Below are 22584 nucleotides of genomic sequence, written 5' to 3'. Positions count from 1 at the left end.
TCTGTTTCTGAATCGGATATGGTTGCCGTAGGTGGTGTGCCCCTTGAACGGTCTCGCTCTTCTCTGTCTGAGGGGGAGGCGGAGGTTGCAGGGGTGGATGATTCCCCCCCTGGGACGGCCGAGGACCACGCAGCTATGGATGCGGTAATTCTTGCCATTAAGGAAACCCTACATTTAGAGGATGAGCCCAATCCTCCGGGCATTGTGTCCTCTTTTGGTACACACAGGACCCGCAAAGCGGCGCAGGTGTTCCCTTGCCCCGCTGAGTTTCACGCTACTGTGAATGATCAATGGCGTAATTTAAAACGCACCTTTGTGGTGCTTAAGAGGTTTCAACTCCTTTATCCCTTTGATTCTCCTACGGATTCGCGCTGGTGTGTGGCCCCTCAGATGGATCACACTGTGGTCAGATTGAACAAGGCCACTCTGGTACCCACCGAAGATTCTCCGGTGTTTAGGGATCCTACGGATAGGATGGAATCCCTTGCCCGCCATGCCTACATGGTGGCGGGTTCCCTGCTAAAGCCTATTTTCGCCTCGGTCATGGCGACTCAGGCTGTGGCGGATTGGACCAAGGTGCTAAGACGCACCCTTGTGGCTGAGACTCATGTCCTGGCAATATCGGCAGTTCACATTCTGGGTGTGGAGAATTGGCAGGCCGATTATCTGAGCCGCCAGACCCTGGACCAGGGGGAATGGTCCCTGCACCCGGAGGTATTTCAAATGCTGTGTGCGAAATGGGGATCCCCGGATGTGGATCTGTTCGCGTCTCAGCTAAACCACAAGGTGGAAAGGTTCGTGGCAAGAACGCGCGATGCTCTGGCAGACACCTCGGATGCACTGGTGGTGCCTTGGCATCAGTATCATCTGATATATGCCTTTCCTCCGATTCAGTTGTTGTCCAGGTAACTTCGCAGGTTGGCCTCGGAACCAACGTTGGTGATTCTGGTGGCGCCGGACTGGCCACGCCGGTCCTGGTACGCGGACATCGTTCACCTGGCCGTCGAGCCTCCATGGCGGCTACCAATGCAAAATGATCTACTGTCTCAGGGACCGATCTACCATCCTGCTTTACAGTCGCTGGCTTTAACGGCATGGCTGTTGAAAGCCAAGTCCTGAGAGACAGGAGTCTCTCCTCAGAGGTCATTCCTACCTTACTCATGGCTAGAAAAGCCTCGTCTGGTAAGATTTATTACCTTACATGGAAAGCTTATTTTGCCTGGTGTGAGTCCAGGGGCTTCTCTCCTCGTTCATACTCGGTGGAGAGAGTGTTGGCTTTCCTTCAGTCTGGCGTTGACCAGCGCCTTGCGTTGGCCACGATTAAGGGCCAGGTATCTGCTCTGGCTGTCCTTTTCCAGCGCCCCGTGGCGTCTGATTCTTTGATTCGCACCTTCATTCAAGGTGTGCTTCATTTGGCCCCTCCTCGAAGGGAGCCTTTACCTCCATGGGACTTGAACTTGGTTCTGTCCGTGTTACAACGTTCCCCGTTTGAAAACATCAGGGAAATCTAGTTGACTCTGCTGTCTAAAAAGGTTGCCTTTCTTGTGGCGATCACTTCTGCTCGCAGAGTGTCGGAGTTGGCGGCCTTGTCTTGCCGCTCCCCTTACGTGGTTCATAGGGATAAGGTGGTCTTGCGACCTAACCCGTCCTTTCTTCCAAAGGTTGTTTCTGATTTTCACCTTAATGAGAACATTGTTCTGCCTTCGCTCTGTGCGAATCCAAAGCATCCTAAGGAGGTTGCCTTGCATTCCTTGGATGTTGTCAGGGCGATCAGGGTTTACCTGTCGTCGACTGAATCCTTTCGGAAATCGGATTCTCTCTTTGTCCTTCCTGAGGGACCTCGGAAGGGTATGGCTGCGTCTGCGGCGACCATTTCAAAATGGATCAGACAGACAATTGTACAGGCCTATTCTTTGAAGGAACGGGTACCGCCCTTCTCTGTCAAGGCGCACTCTACCAGAGCGGTGAGTGTATCGTGGGCTTTCCGGCATCAGGCCTCGGTGGCCCAGGTGTGTAAGGCTGCGACTTGGTCGTCAGTGCACACCATTTCTAAACTCTACAAAATTGATGTTCTGGCATTAGCTGATGCCTCCTTTGGCCGCAAAGTTCTCTGTGCGGCAGTACCGTAAGGGGACCGTGGTTTTATTGCGGGTCCCTGGCTGTTGGGGTTGTTTATCCCCTTGGTTATTTGCTTTCCTGGGTTGTTGCTCCTGTTCAGCTTTTTGTTTCCCAGTGGGTTACCTTTCTGTTTATGTAAGGTTCCTTTCTCTGATCTGGGTACTGCGATGCCTTTCTGACGGTTGCGTTTCCCACCCCTCAGGTCTACACTGCTTTGGGACATCCTTTGGTGAAGACTGTATGAGAGGGCGGCGACTGTCGGAGGACGTAAGAGAAAACAGAATTTTTGTAAAATCTTACCATAAAATTCATTTCTCTGAGTCCTCCGACAGTCGCCGCCCCCACCCCTCTATTGGGGTTCTTATAGACTTAAATGCTTGCTACCAAACTGAGTTGGGATGGCTGATTGCAGGGGGGTATTGGACCAGTGGGACAGCCCCCATAGGTGTGTCTATGTAAATGCTTTGTTTTTTTAACAAGTCTTATGCCTAGTTACTCCTGCCTAGTTACTCCTGTGGAGATGAAGTCAATACCCATTGGTGAAGACTGTACGAGTGGGCGGCGACTGTCGGAGGACTCAGAGAAAGGAATTTTACGGTAAGATTTCACAAAAATTAAATTTTTCTATTTTCGTTCATTGGCGGACACAGCTCCTTACCTTCATAACCATTGGGACATCCCAAAGCAGTGTTAAACATGAGGGGTGGGAAAAAAATAGATTTTTTCCTTTTCTCTTCGGTTCATTGACGGATGCAGTCCTCTGATGCATATCAGTAGGGTTATACTGCCCCTACAGAAGTAGGACACTAGGCAGTCCCTGGGGGGGAAACCCTCTCTCTTCCTGCACAGGATGTCATTTTTGTATCAAAGCAGTAACTCACTATCCCCAGATAGCAGCATTTAGATAAGGATTGTCTGCACGTGTCAGCGGCGGCTCAGTAAAAGGAAGTGAGCCAGGAAGCTGTCCGGGGTGAAGGGAGGGGCTCCTCCCACCAAAAAAAACGCCTCCAGGAACACTCACCGGCCTTCACAGCAAAGAATCCACCGCAAAATGGCCGAAAACGGGCGTACCAAGACGGCCTCTGTCATAGAAGCAGACGAGGCTACAGGAAAATGGCGGCCCTGCAGGGCCCACAGGGGAACCCCCTTGCCACCCCTTCTAACACCATCAAGCTGGAGGAACCCACGAGGCGCCCCCCCCCCGCACTATCAGGTGAGCGCCACGGACTGCGCACTTCCCGACCCCCCCATGCACAATAGGACAGAGGAAAACCTAAGAGTGTGAGGGTTCAACCTTCCCAGGGAGGGGCCCATGTCCACCCCAAAATCCGCCATGGAAGAAGGGGGGGGGACACTTTTACTCACCGTACCTGGAACACAGGCGGGCGCCATCTCATGACATGACCCTTCCCCACCTAAGTGTGGGGGCTGTCGGCCAAACAGGAATGCTGCGACATGGGCCTAGACCCTGTCGTGTGCGACCTGGCGAGACGTTTAACTCACGGGGCCAGTCCCCGTCCAGTGGGACTATGTCACGGCCGACCCAGCGCGGACCTAAGGCCTGCACGTGCTTTCTGGCCAGACTGGGGTAACCACTGGATCTAGATATCCAGTCCGTCGCCCAGTCCAGCATGGTTGCTTGAATCCAACAAGAAAAAATTCTGGAGAAAAAAAGCTAGCTAAAAAAAAAAAAAAAAAAAAAAAAAATCTACATAAAAAAATACTTCTATGCCAGGACCAAAGATCCCAGCAAGGAACTAGGTCCTTACTCCTGACTAGGCAGATTAAAACTGACATCCTATGCAGGAAGAGAGAGGGTATACCCCCCAGGGACTGCCCATAGGCGTAGCCAGAAATTTTTTTCTGCCTAGTGTCCTACTTCTGCCCTGATATGCATCAGAGGACTGCGTCCGTCAATGAACGATAGAGAAAAATTCCCAAGGCTAAACAGTAGTCAACAGGAGCTCAACTGAAAAAAATGATACACAATCAAAGAGGATCAGGTGCAGCAGCCTGCAAATCCTTGAAGCCAAAAGAAGCATCCGCAGGTGCCAACACAGCCACTTTGTGAAAGTGTGCAACGACGACCAGGTGGCCGCCTTGCGAACCTGTGTCACTGACGCCTGATGACGGAAGGCCCAGGAGGCACTGAGTGCCCGAGTAGAGTGCGCCTTAACAGGGAAAGGAGGAACCTGACCCTTGATGGAAACGGCCTGAATCACCGTCTGTCTAATCCATCAGGAAATGGTCGCAGAGCAAGGAGACAGAGCTTTCCGAGGCCCATCTGTGAGCACAAATAGTGAGAGTCTGACTTCTTGAAAGACTCTGTAGCTTCCAGGTACACCCTAATTGCACAGACCACATCCAAAGCATGCAAGGCAATTTCCTTTGGATGTTTAGGCCTGGGACACAGGGAAGGCAACACAATGTCTTCATTCAAATGAAAATCAAAGACAATTTGGGAGGAACGATGGACAGAGGCGAAGAACCACCTTATCTCTGTGACTCACCAGGTAAGGTGAACGGTAGGATAACACCACCAGTTCCGGCAACCTACGCGCAGAAGCAATAGCCACCAAAAAAAACACCTTCTGGAGACAGTAAGCAGGGGAATCTCCCGAAGATTCTCAAAAGGAGACTTTTGGAGGACCGAAAGCAACAAATTGAGGTCCCAACGCAGCAACAGAGACCGCACTGGAGTAACCAAATGTTGGACACCCTGAAGAAAGATGCATACCAGGGAGTGTGTGGCCAATGGTCGTTGGAAGAAGACCGCCAAAGCTGACACCTAGCCCTTGATGATACTCAAACTCCCACCACGCAATGTTTTCCATGATGGTAGATGTTCCTAGGAGTAGATTTTCTAGCTTTGAACAGCGTAGGAATCACCACAGAACGTGATGACGCGAGGGGGGGGGGGGGGTTAACCGTTTGAGCATGCGGTTCCAAAACTTTGTGGGTTAAGTTAATTTTCCAACACTTTTCCAGGCCTAGAAAGTTCCATTTTAAAATCCCATGACTTTTCCAGGTTTTTCATGACCGTACGAACCCTGTGAGGAGTCTTGTCCCATTTGGTCAGAATCTCCCTTTGCAGGGACCTCATATGGAACTGTGCAATTGGAACCGCCTCGAAGGTCGACACCATCAGACCCGCATGCTAATCCGGAGGGATGCCCATCTGCTGAACAACAGGAGATGAATTGCAGCCTGCAATTTCTGGAGTTTATCTAGAGGAAGGAGCACTCTGGCTAAGGCCAAGTCCAAAGTCAGACCCAGATAGTCCAGCTTTGTGGATGGAACCAGAGCAGACTTCTGAAAATTCAGAATCCAGCCGAACTCCAGCAGAGTTCGTATGGTGATCTCCAGGTTTTCCACCAGAGCAGTAGTAGGAGAGTCCGCTCGCAGAAAGAGGCTGTCGAAGTAGCCCAGTCCTGCAATCCCCCGTTGGCATAACAAAGCTAGCACCTGTGCTAACACTTTTGTGAAGACCCGAGGCGAGACCAAAGGGTAACGCCACAAACTGATAATGCTCTTTTCCCACGGCAAAGTGGAGGAAGTGCTGGTGACCAGCACATATCGGAATGTGAAGGTAAGCATCCTTGATTTCGATCGAGGCAAGAAAATCCACCTGACACAGAGATGCCACCACCGTGTGAATGGACTGCAAAAAAACTCCACAAAGCAGTTCAGCTCCTTGAGGTCCAGGATTGGACGCACCCTGCCTTCCTTCCTGGGAACTGTAAAAAGGTTCGAATAAAAACCCTAAAAACGTGCCGAAGTCGGAACCGGGACAATCACCCCTTGAAGGAACAGGTCTTGTACCACCCCAAACAGACCGTGTAAGCGGGGACAGGTGCAAGTTGGAAGGAAAATTCTTACCGAGGGACAAAAGCCAAACTCGATCTTGTAGCCGATTTAAAGACTTTGTGGACCCACTTGTCTTGCACCAGGGAAGTCCACAGGTCTGGAAACTAGTGAAGACATCCCCCCACCCCAATATGGGTGAGGGCGCACCTTCATGCTGAAGGAGCCTTGTCCACGGGTCTGGAGAAGCCCGCTCAGCTTGCCAGACCAGGTTTGTTTGCATCCTCCAGAGGCCCTGACAGGCTTCGAGCCCTTGTCGTAAGTCGACCCTGAGGGACAAAAAAAAAAAAAAAACTTCTACCCCGTCGCCCAAAAGCCACACACTGGGACACAAAGAACTCCAGGACCGCCATTGATGGATGGTTGAGATCTGGAGGGCCCCGCAGCCTAAGAGAGGGGATCAGGTGGAGAGATGTGCTCCAAACAAATCCATGAGTTACCAGGGGGACCCCACAAAAATGTGTAAAACCCTGCAAGGGACAACCCCCGCCACGCTGGCAGCATCACCCGGTCGCCAGGCACCAAGCGATCCTTAGCAGAGAGGGAGAGAACCCCACCAGACTCACCGCAGAAACAGGCACCTGCCGCTACCAGCAAATTCTGCACTGCACGCGCGGCGATCAGGAAGTACAAAGATCCAGGGGATAAGGAGGGGCTCCCACTGCCGAAATAGCCACCCACCAGGCTCCACTGTCATGGCCACCGCTATTTTCAATGGCAAACCACTGCAAAATGGCCGCTGGACTACACAAACATGGCCGCTTTGCATAGAAACACAGGCAACAAAATGGCAACACAATGAGGCTTCCAAAGACCCAGGAGGGATCCCTAGGCCTCAAGGACAGACCGAGGCAGGATAGGGGCCCTGGCAAGAGCCCCCACCAGGTACAACCCCCCCCCCCCACCCCGCTGCACAGCCAATCGTCCAGTCGCCGGAGGTGCACAACCCCCCCCCTCTAGCCCCCATCGCCAGTATAACGCCCTGCCCCCACCCCAGGAGGTGGTCCAGACCACCGAAACAGCCCCAGCATAAGGGGGGGATGGGGAACAGATGAAAGTGGGATGCCCGGGGGTCCAACCGTATCAAGAAGGGGCCTACATCCACCCCAAAACCGTCCAGGGGGAAGACAGCTACACACCATACCAGGAACCAGGTTGCCACCACGCCAGACGGAACCCCTCTACTGGCTGTCGGCCAGGAGGAACGCTGTGTCGCGGGCCGAGACCCGGTCATATGTGACCTAGTGAGGAGTTTTACTTGCTGGCCTGCCCCCGTCCAGTGGGGCTATGTTGCGACCGACCTAATGTGGAGCGGAGGTCTGCGCGCGCTCGCTGGCCAGATTTGGGTGACCACTGGATCTAGATTATCCAGCCCGTTGCCCAGTCCGACAGTTGATTGTAGATCTAACAGGAAAAAACCAGGAGAAAAAAATTCTATCTAAAAAGAAAAAAAATTGCCAGGAACAGAGAACCCAGCAAGGATCTGAGTAGCTATAGCAGGGAGAGGGAGTATACCACTCCATGACTGTCCAAAGGCGTAGACAGATTTTTTTTTTTTTTGCCTAGTGTCCTACTCCTGTAGGGGGCAGTATAACTCAATAGTTATGAAGATCAGAAGCTGCTCCCAGTTTAAATTTAAGAAAAAGAAAAACTGGAAAAAAAAAAAAACACATTCCAATGCCTACTTATGCAGTTTATTTTTATTGCGATTTACATATTTAAAAAGGAACAAAAGTGACATATAGGAATGCTCAAAAGTCACTGAAAATGCATGGCAATGCAAAATATAAAAAGTGTTCACCAATCCATCTCGTCTTTTGGGTCTAAAAAAAAAAAAACAAACACTACATGGCTACATACGCATTGTTTTTTTCACCACTTGTGCAAGATGGCTAAATACATGCCACCACATGTGAATTTTTTTGGGAGAATAAAGCCAAAATTCAACATGGTCTCCTGGAGGGATTGATACATTAAAATATGAAAGCCCCCTTCCCTCATTTTAATAAAATGATTAGACATCCCAGAAAGAGGCTGGACAATGTTGGCCATCCTCCAAACTGTGATGGCAGCAGTAGAATCATTGATGGCTGGGTTGCTAAGCATTATGGATAGGTAAGTATTAACCACTTAAGCCCCAGGCCTATTTTTGACACTTTTTGTTTACAAGTTAAAATCTATATTTTTTGCTAGAAAACTACTTAGAACCTCAAAACATTATATATATATATATATATATATATATATATATATATATATATATATATATATATATATATATATATATATATATATATTTTTTTTTTTTAGCAAAGACTCTGGAGAATAAAACGGCGGTCATTGCAATATTTTTTGTCACGCGGTATTTGCGCAGCGGCCTTTCAAACGCAATTTTTTGGAAATTACGAAAAATCACATTTCACTGCATAGAAAAAAAACGAAACAGTAAAGTTAGCCCACTTCTTTTGTATATTGTGAAAGACGATGTCACACCGAGTAAATAGATACCCAACATGTTAGGTTTTAAAATTGCGCACACCAATGGCGACAAACTAAGGTCAATAAACATCTCCATAGGCGACGCTTTAAAATTTTTTAACGGTTACCAGTTTAGAGTTCGAGTGTAGCTCATTTTTTAAAAATTATTGCTCACGCTCTGGCGATTACCTCACATGTGTGGTTTGAACAGCGATTTCATTTGCGGCGCGACTTCAAATAAGTTTTTTCGTGCGCGAGCTCACGGCGACTAAAACATTTTTTTCTCCTATTTATTTTATTTTTAATTGTAACAGGTTTTTAAAAAAAAAATAAAAATCTGATCACTTTCATTGCTGTCACAAGCAATGTAAACATCCCTTGTAACAGCAATATGCAGTGACAGGTACTCTTTATGGAGGGATCAAGGGTCTAAGACCCTAGTCCCCTCCACTTCCATGTATTCAAAACGCTGAAAACTGCATTTTTGAATACATTCACTTTTTGAAACTACCGCCTTTAGCAGTCAAGTAACCCGGATGTGACGTCATGGATGCCGCCTCCGGGTTACGTCAGAGACCTGATCGAAGCCGCATTCGGCTTAGATCGGTACTCCATCCAGCCGGCGGAGGCGCGGGCTGGTTGCTCGGGTCTCCCGGTGGGACGGGAGACCCGGGCAAAGCCGCGGAAGGCGGCGGCGCCCCCTCCCGCTCACCGGGGTAACTATTGAGCGGCTCCCAAGCCGCATCGGTCATCATCACCGGAAAGCCGACCGCCGGCTCTAAACAAAGGTACTGGGATGACGCCTCTAGCTAGAGGCATCATCCCGGTACAACCACTTACGTCAGTTTGCGTTAAGTGGTTAACCACTTAAGCCCCGGAAGATTTTACCCCCATTCCGACCAGGGGGTATTTTGCGATTCGGCACTGCGTGAATTTAACGCACAATTGCGCGGTCGTGCGACGCTGTACCTAAACGAATTTGACGTCCTTTTTTTCCCACAAACAGAGCTTTCTTTTGGTGGTATTTGATCACCTGTGCGATTTTTTGATCACGCGCTATAAACAAAAAAAAGAGCGTCAATTTTGCAAAAATAGCAATATTTTTCACATTTTTTTATATGAAATTCCCCCAAAAAAAAAATGTAAAAATCAAAATTTTTAAAAATTTTCGGCCAATTTATTTTATGCTACCTATGTTTGGTAAAAAAAATCGCAAAAAGCGTATTTTGATTGGTTTGCGCAAAAGTTATCGCGTTTACTAACAAAGGGAAAGATTTTTGTCATTTTTGTTGTTTTTTTTTTTAACGCGTAATGGCGGCGATCTGCGATTTTTTTTGCGGTACTGCGACATTGCGGCGGACAGATCGGACCCTTGACTGACATTTTTGACACTTTTGGGGTTACCAGTGACATTTCTACAGTAATCAGTGCTATATATATGCACTGTTACTGTAAAAATACACTGGTAGTGAAGGGGTTAACTTTATTTGGAAGGGAGGGGCTGTGTGTGTCCCTAGGGGCGTGGTTTCTACTGTGATTGGCTGTGGCTCTAGCTGTAAAGACACTGATCAACGGATCTACATACCAGATCCGTTTTATCAGTGTCTTTGCAGCGAAGAGAATGACAGGCAGTTTGTTTACACAAGCTGCCTGACATTCTCCCTCTCCCCCGCCGATCGCCGAGTGACCGGCGGACATCGGGTCCGCTGGTCACACGCGCGGGGGGGTCCGTGACCACGCGGGAGCGCGCCCCGGGGGGCGCGCGCTCGCTCCCTAGACCCTCACAAGCAAGCAACGTAGCCCTACGTTAGTTTGCCTGTGAGGGGCTGACCGCCGACGTAGATAGTCGTGCGGCGGTCGGCAAGTGGTTAAACAGAGGAACATACAAGTATGAGCAAAGCTTATTTGGCCATAGATCTATGGATCCAAGTGGAGTTTGTTCTGCACTCCTGTGACCAATTTTCAGCCAACAGCATTCCAGTCTCCGGAAAAATCCCAAGAACATGGTCAGGATCCACCCAGATGCCTGAATTGGCACTTGGCTCAGCCTCTCAGCCCTCCGCTGAGAAATTGAGCCAGCTGCTCCCATCCCCTTCACAGCCCAGCACTCTAGTGCGCACCGGAGGGGACAGCAAAGAGCCGTTCTCTGCTTAGAGTGAAGGAGAACTGCGCAATCAGTGACAATTAATCGCTTAATTGTCACTATAGAGATGGCTGGCGATCGATGCTGCATCCACCTAGATGAGTATAACTGTTTGCATCATTCACAAACTCCCCTGTCCAGGTAACATACCGGCAAGGGTCTAGTAATATTAATAAATGATTATATATATATATATATATATATATATATATATATATATATATATATATATATATATATATATAAATAAATTAGCTAGGCTTTAGGAAAGAAAATATCTCTTACATGGGGACTACTGGATAGGACGTTAGCTGTGTTTGATTTAAATTAATTTATAATAAGTTTTGTACACATTTATCCCTAATGTAACAGACTTTTTTTTATCGCCTGGATGAAATTGCTCTATCGTAACCTATTCATCTATGCAGTAACAGCAATGAAAGATCAAGTGATAATAAAAAGAATTGCAACGTACACAGTAACTAATACAAACTTCCAAAGCAATGAATTTTTAATAGCACACACTGGATTGTTTACCTATACAGTTCATGGTCTTCTTTGGGACACAGTGTTACAACTACAAGATGTGGCATGAAGGCGAGGGCGCAAAACACAATTGGAAAAATCTTTTATATGCTGCACTCCAGTCTGCTAAATGATATAGGCAATGCTGGGATCGGGACCTGCTAAGGTTTATGAGTTATGAAAGAGGTGGAAACCACTGCCAAATAAACAATGTGTGAAAGTACATATATGCAGTATCTCACAAAATTGAGTACACCCCTAACATTTTTGAAAATATTTTTATTTATATCTTTTCATGTGACAACACTGAAGAAATTACACTTTGCTACAATGTAAAGTAGTGTACAGCTTGTATAACAGTGTAAATTTGCTGTCCCCTCAAAATAACGCAACACAGTCATTCATTTCTAAACCGACGACAACAAAAGGAGTACACCCGTAAGTGAAAATGTCCAAATTGGGCCCAATTAGCCATTTTCCTTCCCCGATGTCATGTGACTCAGTGTTACAAGATCTCAGGTGTGAATTGGGAAGCGGTTGTGTTAAATTTGGTGTTATCACTCTCACTCTCTCATACTGGTCATCACTCTCACTCTCTCATACTGGTCATCACTCTCACTCTCTCATACTGGTCACTGGAAGTTCAACATGGCACCTCTTGGCAAAGAACTCTGAGGATCTGAAAAAAAAAAAAAAAAAAAAATTGTTGCTCTACATAAAGATGGCCTAAGCAATAGGAAGATTGCCAAGACCCTTAAACTGAGCTGCAGCAGTGTGACCAAGACCATACAGCTGTTTAACAGGACAGACCTCGCTATGGTTGACCAAAGATGTTGAATGCACGTGCTCAGTGTCCTATCCAGAAGTTGTCTTTGGGAAATAGACTTATGAGTGCTGCCACTGCTGAAGAGGTTGAGGGGGGGGGGGGGGTCAGCCTGTCAGTGCTCAGACCATATGCCGCACACTGCATTAAATTGGTCTGCATGGCTGTCGTCCCAGAAGGAAGCCTCTTCCAAAGATGATGCACAAGAAAGCCCGCAAAAAGTTTGCTGAAGACAAGCAGACTAAGGACATGGATTACTGGAACCATGCCCTGTGGTCTGAGGAGACCAAGATAAACTTATTTGGTTCAGATGTTGTTAAACGTGTGTGGCGGCAACCAGGTGAGGAGTACAAAGACAAGGATGTTTTGCCTTGTCAAGCATGGTGGTGGGAGTATCATGGTCTGGGGCTCCATGAGTGCTGCCAGCACTGGGGAGCTACAGTTTAAGTGAACCATGAATGCCAACATGTACTTTGACATACTGAAGCAGAGCATGATCCCCTCCCTTTGGAGACTGGGTTGCAGGGCAGTATTCCAACACAACAACCCCAAATACACCTTCAAGATGACCACTGCCTTGCTAAAGAAGCTGAGGGTAAAGGTGATGGACTGGTCAAGCAAGTCTCCAGACCTAAACCCTATTGAACATCTGTGGGGCATCCTCAAAAAGAAGGTGAAGGAGCGCAACATCCACCAGCTTTGTGATGTCATCATGGAGGAGTGGAAGAGGACTCCAGTGGCAACTTGTGAAGCTCTGGTGAATTCCATGCCCAAGAGAGTTAAGGCAGTGCTGGACAATAATGGTGGCCACACAAAACTGGAACTTTTAAAAGTACCACATATTCCATGATCATTACCTGACCATGCAAAGCAATTACCTTAATGACTCTCCTTATGTCTTTACCAATCTCCCATCAAATTTAGTGGTTACTGGGTGACATTGGGGGGTTGAAGGTATCCTCTGGCACTGGACACAAGTATTTCCATCTATGAAGTTGAGTAAAAGCCACCTCTTTAGTCTATATTCTTTTACTCTCATTGCTTAATTGACCTCAGATAGGTTTCTGAATGGCATAAATTTGAACTTTGTGCAGCTTACAATATAGATTTTATTTTGATAACACGGTGTGGTAGAAATAATACAAAGTTATAGTATTCCAGGGCTAACCGCTCCACAGATACCCAAGTCTATGCAGTATTATGTTCAGAATATCTTCTGCACAAACATTTTTTAAACAATTAGGGTGAGGTAGACTCATAAGATCACTTACGTGTTTCTGCGGAAATCCTTCATTAATGTGGAGTGTTCGGGCATCTTTTTGATGTCCTCCCAATCTTTATCTAAAAACAAAGAAACCGAGAAAGGTCAGATACATTGGGCCCTTCTTTATCAAACAGATTGAATAGTCTATGCGTAGGACAAACTGTTCTCATTACCCAAACCAGCAAACTTGCCCTTTCTCCCCCTACAGTGCACTGCAAACAACCAAAAGAGGATTTGCCTGGGCAAAAACAAGTGTTCTGACACTACAAAAACAATTTGTTTGCAGCTACATAAAACTGTAGATTTTGAAGGCGCTAAGTAAACAAGAGTGGTAGTAAAGCCTGCGTCACTACCTCCTCTTATGGGGACAAAATGAAGGGGTCACTAACAGCTAGACTAATATTTTTTCCTGAATTGTGGTAAATCCATTAGGAGGAGCCAGACACCATCATTTGGGTTATATTACCGTATATTTTTTTTTTTAGCAAAGGCCCTGTAAATTAAAATGGTGTATGTTGCAATTTTTGTGTGTCACTCGATATTGTGCAGTGTTTTATTTTTAAATGCATACTTTACATGTGGTGCGATCTATTAGACCCCAAATCTCTCTATTATGACCCCCTTCAACCACCCGCAGAAGTAATTAGCCACTCGGATCACTTCTGGCAAAAAAGTCGCTGGCTGGAACAAATGATACCGGGTTGATGACTGTAGGTGCAGGTATCATCCCGGTATTACCCACACGTCCTTGGGGTTCAGTGGTATGTCCATTTGGGAAAGTGGTTAAGGACCATCATACAGCAGGCAGGGTGAACTAGGAATTTAAAGTATGGTTATTGCACCACTGGATTCAACATAAGATATAGAAGCCAGCATGTAGTTTATCCTGCCAGCAACCACTTCAAACTAAAATAACGGAATTTTTGTAAAATCTTACCTGTAAAATTCCTTTCTCTGAGTCAGACAGTCGCCGCCTCTTCATATTCGTCACAATGGGGTTATTGACCATTGCTCCGTAGGAGTAGCTAGGCAACAGAATATGTGAATATCAAAGCTTTTAGCATACCCCACCCCTAGGGGGTGGTCCCCTCAGTCAATACCCTCCTGCTTCCTGCATTCCTACCTCAGTTTCAGTAGTATAGCAGTAGAGTACATAAACAAACCCCAAAAGAGGGGCGGGGGCGGCGACTGTCGGAGGACTCAGAGAAAGGAATTTTACAGGTAAGATTTTACAAAAATTCAGTTTTCTCTTACGTCCTCCGACAGTCGCCGCCTCTTCATATTAGTCACAATGGGGACGTCCCAAAGCAGTGTAGACATGAGGGGTGGGAAAACAGCAGCCGCGCCTAAAGCAACGCAATACCCACATCAGAGAAAGGAACCTTACCAAAGGAAGGAAACCAACTGGGCAACATGAAAAAAACTTGCTCAACAGGAGCAACAACCCAGGAAAACAAATAACCTAGGGATAACAACATCCCAACAGCCAAGGGTCCAAGAAAAAAAAACAAGGAACCCTAAGGCACTGCCACACAAAGAACCTTGCGGCCAAAGGAAGCATCTGCCGATGCCTGAACATCCACCTTGTAGAATTTGGAGAAGGTGTGAACGGACGACCACGTCGCCGCCTTACACACCTGGGCCACAGAAGCCCAATGATGACAGGCCCAAGACGTACTCCGAGATCTTGTAGAGTGCGCCTTCACAGGCACGGGGGGAACTTTCCCCTTCAAAGCATAGGCCTGTTCAATGACCTGTCTGATCCATTTGGCGATGGTAGAAGCCGACGCCGCCATGCCCTTCCGAGGCCCCTCTGGAAGGACAAAATAGAGAATCCGTCTTGCGAAAGGATTCAGTCGATGACAGGTAAACCCTGATCGCCCGAACAACATCCAAGGAATGCAAAGCCACTTCCTTTGGATGTTTAGGCTTTGCGCAAAGCGAAGGCAAGACAATGTCCTCATTGAGGTGAAATTCCGAAATCCTTTTTGGAAGAAAAGACGGGTTAGGTCGCAAGACCACCTTATCCAAGTGAACCACCAAATACGGAGATCTGCAGGACAAAGCTGCCAGCTCCGACACCCTACGAGCCGAAGTGATCGCCACCAAAAAGGCGACCTTCTTGGACAACATAGACAACGAGATCTCCCTGATCTTTTCAAAGGGAGCATGTTTCAACACGGACAGAACAAGATTCAAGTCCCATGGAGGTAAAGGCTCCCTCCTAGGAGGGACCAGATGCCGCACCCCTTGAACAAAGGTGCTAACCAAAGAATTAGACGCCACAGGGCGTTGAAAGAACGGCCAGAGCAGAAATCTGACCCTTAATCGTGGCCAACGCCAAACGCTGATCCACGCCCGTTTGAAGAAAAGCCAATACTCTTGATACAGAGTATGAGCGAGGGGAATACCCCCTGGACTCACACCAAGCAAAATAGGCCTTCCAAGTACGGTAGTAAACCTTCCCCGAAGAGGACTTTCTAGCCTTGATCAAAGTATGAATGACCTCAGGGGAGAGACCCCTATTCTTCAGGATCTTGGTTTCAACAGCCAGGCCGTTAAAGCCAGCGACTGTAAAGCAGGATGGAATATCGGTCCTTGAGACAGGAGATCTTCTCGAAGAGGCAGACGCCACGGAGCGACGACCACCAGATTCACGAGGTCTGCGTACCAAGACCGGCGAGGCCAGTATGGTGCCACCAGAATCACCTTTTTTGGTTCCGAGGCCAACCTGCGAAGGAACCTGGACAGCAGCTGAATCGGCGGAAAGGCATACATCAGGCGATACTGATGCCAGGGCGCCACCAACGCGTCTGAGGCGTCCACCCGAGGATCGCGTGTCCTTGCCACGAACCTTTCCACCTTGTTGTTTAGACGAGACGCGAACAGGTCCACATCTGGGGACCCCCACTTCTCGCACAGCATCAGGAAGACATCTGGGTGAAGGGACCATTCTCCCCGGTCCAGGGTCTGGCGGCTCAGATAATCCGCCTGCCAGTTCTCCACCCCCGGAATGTGAACTGCAGATATCGCCGGGACGTGCGTCTCGGCCCAAGATAGAATGTCGGCTACTTCCCGAGCTGCTCGGGCACTCCTGGTGCCCCCCTGGTGGATGATGTAGGCCACCGCTGTAGCATTGTCTGTCTGCACCCGAACCGGACGGCCCTGCAGCCTGTCCGACCAACGCCGAAGGCAGAGATTTATCGCTCGCAATTCCAGAATGTTGATCGGAAGGGAGGACTCCTCCTCCGACCAAGTTCCCTGGGCGGCCAGAACGCCCAGACCACCACCCCAGCCCGACAGGCTGGCATCCGTGGTGATCACTGTCCACGAGAAAGGGCGAAAGGACTTGCCCCCCGACACTGCCGGGGACTGGAGCCACCACAGAAGGTCCCTTCTGGTGCGATGGCTCAACAAAATCTGGAGATCCAGAGATTGCGGTCGCCCGTCCCACCTGGCCAGAATCTCCCTTTGGAGACCCCACGTGTGAAACTGGGCGAAAGGGATCGCCTCGAAAGCCGACACCAACAATCCCAGAAACCTCATGCACGTCCGGAGGGACGAGCACTGAACGTCCCTGAGGGACCCAACTTCTTCCTGAAGCTTCCGGAGCTCGTCTTCCGGCAGGAAGACCTTCGCCTGAACAGAGTCCAGGATCATTCCCAGGTAAGAAAGACGAACCGACGGACACAGCGTCGACTTTGGAAAATTTATCGTCCAGCCAAACTCCTGTAGCGTCTGCATCGTGACGGACAGGTCGCTCACCAGACTCTGACTGGTCGCAGACCGAGCCAGAATGTCATCCAGATACCCCAGGACCGAGATGTCCTGGGCTCTCAATAAAGCCAGAACCGGCGCAAGAACCTTGGTGAAAACCCGCGGAGCCGAAGCGAGACCAAAAGGGTAACGCCACGAATTGGTAGTGATACTCCGCAATGGCGAATCGAAGGTACTTCTGGTGACCCTCGAAAATGGGGATGTGAAGATACGCATCCTTCAGGTCGATAGAGGCCATAAATTCCCCCGGAACCAGGGCAGCCACCACCGATCGCAGGGATTCCATGCGGAACTTGCGAACCCGCACAAAGCGGTTCAGAGCTTTCAAGTCCAGAATCGGACGTACCTTGCCCTCCTTTCTGGGTACAGTGAACAGATTGGAATAGAACCCCCGAAATCTGTCCCGATGAGGCACCGGAACCACCACTCCCTGAGCCCGCAGGTCCCGCACCGCCAGATGCAGATCCCGCAATCGCTCCGGAGACAGCTGAAGATTTGAGGGAAAAAATCTGCCCGCCGGCCGAGAGAGAAACTCGATCTTGTAACCAGATCGAACGATTTCCTGAACCCACCTGTCCCGAACGCGGGCCAGACAGGGTTGAAGAAAACCGAGCAAACGTCTCCCCACCCCAGAGGAGGGCGCCCCTTTAGGCCACATTGTTATGGGCAGCGGATCCGGACTGACCGGACTTCTGCTTACCTGCCCACGGCTTTTTCTGGGAGCCTTGTCCCTTGAAGGGCTTGCCCTTATAGTGCGACCGAAAGGCACGAAAGGACCCCTGAGAGGGTCTAAACGAGGTATTCTTCTTACCGCGAACAAACTTATTCTTGTGAGTCTGGGGCAAAAGAGTGCGCTTACCCCCAGAAATACCCTTTATCAGAGTATCCAAAGATTCGCCAAAAAGGCAAGAGCCCGCGTAGGGCAAATTAGCTAAAGTCTTGCGAGAAGATTGGTCAACAGACCAACATTTCAGCCAGATCAGGCGACGGTTCAACACCGCCACACTTTGGAGACGCGCAGCCAAAGGGACCATATCTAAGTCCGCATCACACAAGTACATGACACCCTGATGAATCTGATCCACCATAGCCAATGTTGACGGCGAAGCAGAGTCAGTCACCAGGGTGCGCCTGAGCACCTGCGTCCAATCGGCAATAGCCTGGGCTGCCATAATGGAAGCAAAAATCGGCTTTAGCATAGAGACCGCAACCGTATAAGAGTGACGGGCCAGAGACTCCAATCTCCTGTCCGTAGGGTCCCGGAACACCGGGGTATCCTCAGCAGGGATCGCAGTGGATTTATTCAAAATCGCCTCCGCGTGATCCACCTGAGGCGGCACACACCAACGCTCATCAGTAGCTGATGTAAAGGGATAACGCAGCTTGAACCTACTCGGCACAGCAAAAGGCTTCTTTATATTGCGCCATTGCTCATCAACAGCGCGCTGAAATTCCGTAGAGCAAGGAAAAACCTGCGACATTTTGCGTTTTCTTTGCGTCCCGTACGAGGACATCAAAACAGGAGGACAAGGTTCATCCTCCAAATGCAGTGTTTGCTTGATAGAAGCAACCAACTCATCCATGAGTGCAAGCTCTTCAGACGAGCCAGGGGGAGAATTATCAACCCCTTCCACCTCAGCCTCCCCGTCAGACCCCACGAGGTCCAGGGATGAGTGAGACCCTGAGAAGGGCACTCCAGCCATAGCAGCCCCATCGCCCTCTGAATCAGAGGAAATTGACACTCTGGGCCTTTTTGTGGATCGATCAGCCACCAGCATCTGCACCTGAGCAGCTAAGTTAGCCACAAAAGTAGCCAGATCAGCCCCCTCGGGGGATGCAGCAGCCCCTTGGCCCCCCACCAAGGCGGGGGGAAACTTGCTTTCCTGAGAATCCATGCCCCAGTAAAAACTTAGGAAAAAAAGGAGTACTGCCCCTTTAAGATCGCGGAGAGCGTAGCCCACCGCACTCACAGATACACTGACCCCCACAGGGATAGGAATACAAGGCAAGGAATACAGGAATATGGAGAGGTAAAACCTGGAGGGATCACACAGGCTGCTGCACCGATCGCTGTCCCAGAGGAAAAGGAAGTGATGCAATACTGACCGCCCCTATGAAGCCTATGTAAAGGCTACACAAACATGGCCGCTGGCTGAGGCTCCACAGGCAGATACAGAAACAGCGCTGACATGAGGCCGGAGCGATCGCCGCCAAAATGGCAGCGCTTGGCGCCAAAAACGCCGCTCTTTCCACACAGGACCGGCCACCATAACGCGCTGCAAAAAAATGGCGGACCGCAGTAGCGGTCGCCGCACAGTATGCTGCAAAAGTGTTGCACAAGCATGTCACACACAGCATACAGCATGTCTCACAGAAAACTCAGCCTGTTACACAGAGCAGAGCAGGAGAGCCCCCCCTTCCTCAGCCCACAGAAAGGCAGCTAATACTGACAGGGAGCTCAACGTCTTTACACAGACATGCAGGGTCCCACAGTCCCAGACTGACACCCAAAACAGACAGGTCCCCACACAGAATACACTTACCATCCGGATGGCGTGGGGAACCCGCACAAGCGATCAAACCGCTGCACCAAGGACAGGGAGAGTCGCAGCCAGGACGCAGAGGAACTGCGGTGCGAAACCGCAAATGGCGTCCGGTGAGGTAGCCACCTCACCGCAGCATCCCTGCAGCGAACAGGGATGGGTCGTTCATATATGCCAGGGAAACCTGAGCTGAACGCTCGATGGCAGGCTGGGAAGCCACCGGCCCTGAACCCCGGATAACCAGGGAGGCCAGCCAGAGACCCAGCTCCACATGTTCATCTTCATCCAAAGAACTAAACTAATGCTGAAAAATAACAGCTAAGTAAAGAAGAGAAAACACTTGAAATAAAATCAAAAAGAGAGAAGAGAGGCTGAGACTGAAATCCCAGCACAGGATAAGCCTGCTAACTCCTGAGCTAGACAATTGAAACTGAGGTAGGAATGCAGGAAGCAGGAGGGTATTGACTGAGGGGACCACCCCCTAGGGGTGGGGTATGCTAAAAGCTTTGATATTAACATATTCTGTTGCCTAGCTACTCCTACGGAGCAAAGGACAATAACCCCCATTGTGACGAATATGAAGAGGCGGCGACTGTCGGAGGACGTAAGAGAAATTAATTTTCAGTGGAATTGGTCATCAAGTGATGTCAGCCAGAGGTGCAGTGAATAATGTGGCTTTGCTATGAAGGAGAAGGAAGTTTAGAATAAAGAGTGATGCAGAGTGGTGGCAAGTTGGAGGGATGGCTAAAAACGTTGCATAACTATACTGCTGTGCCAAAGAATCTCCAACATAGTGAGGTCCTTAATTCCAGTCTAACAGAGCTCCCATCTTAGGACAGAGTATATACAGTTGTGCTAAAAAGTTTGCAAACCCTTGGAGAATTTGTAAAAAACAGCTTTAAACCACCATACAGTTTTAATACCATTTTTAAACATGCGTGAGCAGGCAAAACACTTTTTATTTTTTATGAGATTCGTATTCAACTTTGGGTCATTATAGAATGGTTCAATCATAAAACAAAACATAAAACAGGTGTGACTGATTATACTCAACCAAACTAATCCGTAACACTAGCAGCGCTAAGGCTCCATGTACACGGGACGTTAGAAAAAACGTGCTGCAAAGCCAGTTCTGACGCCGGGAAAAAGCAGCTGTCAAATGTGCTTTCAGTAGCTTTTTCCATTGGCGTTATTGCACGTTTGGCCACGTTGCTTTTAGCAGCGTTTTTTCGGCCTCCATTCAAAATCAATGGTTCCCTATGGGAGCCTATTGATTTGAATGGAAGTCCCACCACAAGTCGGATCAGGATGATGCGACTTGCGCTGTTAGAATCTTAAGGGGGAACTCTACGCCAAAAATGGGAAAACCGAGAGGCCCGCCCCCTTATGTCACAGATGACGTCATCTGTGACATAAGGGGCGGGGCCCCCGGTGACGTCACTGGGAGGCCACACCCACAATGGCTATATAACAAGCTGCAGAGACCGGAGACCGGCATAATCACCGGAGACCTCGTCGGAGGAGGACCGGAGGAAGAAGAAGAAGACCAGAGGAGGCAAAAGAGCAGAAGATTGGACAGCAGAAGATTGGACAGCAAAAGAGCAGAAGACCGGAGCGGAGAAGACCAGATGAAGATCTTTAATAAACTTTCCAAAACGTCTCCTGTCGTTATTTACACACACTGCCTTTTATGGGGTGAATGGGTAGGGGTACAGTGTACCCCATACCCATTCACATAGGGAGGGGATCCGGGATCTGGAGGGCCCCCTTGTTAAAGGGGGCTTCCAGATTCCGATGAGCCCCCTGCCCGCAGACCCCCACAACCACCGGCCAGGGTTGTGGGGAAGAGGCCCTTGTCCTCATCAACATGGGGGCAAGGTGCTTTGAGGTGGGGGGTGCAGAGCTCCCCCTGCCCCAAAGCACCAACACCCCCCCCCATGTTGAGGGCATGTGTCCTGGGATGGTCCAGGGGGGGTGGGGCCGCTCGCTCGTCCCCTCCCCCTTCCTGCCCTACCGGGCTGCATGCTCGGATAAGCGTCTGGTATGGATTTTGGGGGGGGGGGCGCACGTCATTTTTTCGGCGTGGGGCTACCCTCAAATTCCATGCCGGACCCGAAGGACCTTGTTTAGAACCTGGGGGTGGACCCCCACGCCGTTTTTTTCCCCATTTTTGGCGTGGAGTTCCCCCTTAAGATTCTCACAGCGCTAGTTGCGCCGCAAGTCGGATCATCCTGATCCGACTTGCGGTGCGACTTCCATTCAAATCAATAGGCTCCCATAGGGAACCATTGATTTTGAATGGAGGCAGAAAAAACTTATAACGTGGCTGAACGTATGTTCATCACGTTCGGTCACGTTTGGTCATGTTCAGCCGCGTTTCTAACGCCGGGAAACACACGTTTGAACGCAAATAATTGCGTTCCAAAATACGTCCCTGAACTCAACTGCCTGCAAATGACTGTAAACGACCCTGTGTACATGGACAGATGAGATAAAATGTAGATGGGTTCAGGGGCTTCTAAAATAAAAAAAAAAAAAAACGCCCAACTGCTCCTAAACGGCCATTTACAACGTCCCGTGTACATGGAGCCTAACGTGTATTATAAATAAAGGGTTAAAACTCATCAAAATGAATGTCCATCAGAGTTCAAATGCACCCGTTGAAGATAGGAATATCATTGACCCAAAAGCAGTCCATTAAAAGGTGCAGCTAGAACAGGATGGTGAAAAGAAAGTGCAACTAAAACGCAAATTCTGTGTGCCTCCACCAGCAAGCCGTGATCACCCATCAAAATGGAGACTCACCAGATCGATGTAAGATATAAGCCTGTATACATCACAGAGGCTTCTTCCACCACTGGACTACCGGCACCGACCACTTGACTCACACCAAAGATCATTTTCTTAAACTCCCATATGCTCATGTAAGTAAGCACAACAGGGGACACATAGCGTAATTCCATAAAGATTTATTGAAATACACACAAGTCCCCCATACCCCTCAAAGTGCTACTCACAATCTCAGCATAAAAAAAGGGCATTCACGAAT

At 49.0% G+C, this 22584-nt stretch overlaps 1 protein-coding gene across 1 annotated transcript in view; it reads right to left on the bottom strand.

The window, feature by feature from the left end:
* Positions 1–22584, bottom strand: part of CDK8 (cyclin dependent kinase 8) — a 191351-nt gene that overhangs the window by 19033 nt on the left and 149734 nt on the right. Inside the window, exon 8 of the mRNA XM_082244285.1 lies at positions 13223–13292. Coding sequence (XP_082100411.1) covers positions 13223–13292 — 70 coding nt within the window. The remainder of the gene's footprint in view (positions 1–13222; positions 13293–22584) is intronic.

This window comes from Pelophylax lessonae, assembly GCF_965119305.1.
Source record: "Pelophylax lessonae genome assembly, chromosome: 2".
Lineage (NCBI taxonomy): Eukaryota > Metazoa > Chordata > Amphibia > Anura > Ranidae > Pelophylax > Pelophylax lessonae.
This window is presented reverse-complemented; position numbering and strand designations above follow the sequence as displayed.